The sequence below is a fragment of the Sapajus apella genome, unplaced genomic scaffold (genome assembly GCF_009761245.1).
Source record: "Sapajus apella isolate SASKATOON/1434 unplaced genomic scaffold, GSC_monkey_1.0 scaffold9080, whole genome shotgun sequence".
Classification (NCBI taxonomy): Eukaryota; Metazoa; Chordata; class Mammalia; order Primates; family Cebidae; genus Sapajus; species Sapajus apella.
In genome coordinates, this window is record NW_022446001.1 from 1,131 (window position 1) to 2,586 (window position 1,456).

The 1,456-nt window shown below is 58.8% G+C and overlaps 1 protein-coding gene across 1 annotated transcript; it reads left to right on the forward strand.

The window, feature by feature from the left end:
* Positions 1-279: 279 nt before the first annotated feature.
* Positions 280-1,451, forward strand: LOC116548278 (sarcoplasmic reticulum histidine-rich calcium-binding protein-like; the record flags this gene model as incomplete). Its single annotated transcript, XM_032273819.1, has 1 exon — positions 280-1,451. A coding segment is annotated over exon 1 (930 nt), but the record flags the coding sequence as incomplete, so codon positions are not given.
* Between the last annotated feature and the right edge of the window lie 5 nt (positions 1,452-1,456).

The window sequence follows — 1,456 nt, forward strand, 5'->3', positions numbered from 1 at the left end:
TCTCCCCTCTGCCTTCCCCAGGTGCCCCAGGGTCCCTGAACTTGACCTGCTAAAAGTCTAGCCTTTGTCTTTGCAGCTGCCGAGCATGAGCTTGTTGGCAGGCCAAAGTCAAGCCCCTTGATCTCCATCTCCTGGCCAGGGAGAGACCCCTCCACAGGTCCCCTCCCCAGCTGGGAGGAGGAGGAGTAGGAGGCGGGCAGGCGGGGGACTGACCCAGAATAACTCAGGGCTGAGAGTAAATTTAGCTGGAGAGAGGGGAGGGGAAAGGCCCTATTGGCTGGGGAGTGGGGAGGGAGGGCCCCGGAGGGGGGTCAGGGGGCTCCGGAGTCAGCCTCAGAGGGGTGTCCAGAGCTAGGCAGCAAGGACCAGAGGAAGGTGGACAGAGACTGAGAGGACTAAGCAGAGACACAGAGAAAAAAAGAGACAGATCCCAAAGGGACAGACCCCAATATTCATCCACGGAGCCGCAGAGGCAGCTGGAGCCGCTGCTATAGGAGAAGCTCTGCTGCCTGTCCGTCCCCATGGGCCACCGTAGGCCATGGCTGCACACTTCTGTCCTCTGGGCTGCAGTGGCCAGCCTGCTTCTCCCCCCGGCCATGACCCAGCAGCTGAGAGGGGCCGGGCTGGGCTTCAGCAACCAGAACAACAATGCTGGAGCCGCTGGGCCCTCCCAGGAGTCATCGGCAGAGCTTGGCCACCCCCTCCGCAGCCCTAGAGACCATCCAGACAAGAACGAGGATATCTCCACAGAGAAGGGGCATCACTTCTGGGGTCATCCAGACGGTGAAGAGGAGGATGAGGATGTCTCCAAGGAATATGGCCACGCCACAGGCCACAGGCCCCAAGACCACGAGGTCAGAAACAAGGATGTCTCAGGTGAGGAGGTCTTCACAGAGCATGGTGGGCAGGCCCGTGGGCACAGAGGCCATGAGAGTAAAGACACGGAAGACTCAGCAGAGCGCAGGCATCACACCCCCAGCCACAGGCGCCACAGCCACCAAGACAAGGATGAAGACGAAGTTGTGTCCCATGAGCCTCACCATCATATCCTCAGGCATGGACACCGAGGCCACGATGGTGAAGATGATAAAGGAGCAGAGGGGGAGGAAGAGGAGGAGGAGGAGGAAGAGGAGGTCTCTACTGAGTATAGGCACCAGGCCCACAGGCACCGAAGCCATGGGACTGAAGAGGATGAGGATGTCTCAGATGGACACCACCACCATAGCCACAGGCACCAAGGCCACGAAGAAGATGACAATGATGACGATGATGATGTCTCCACTGAGTATGGACACCACGCCCACAGGTACCAAGACCACAGGAGTGAAGAGGATGAGAATATCTCAGATGGACACCACCATCATGGCCGCAGCCACAGGCACCGAGGCCACGAAGAAGATGAGAATGACGACGATGATGATGATGTCTTCACTGAGTATAGACACCAGGCCCACAG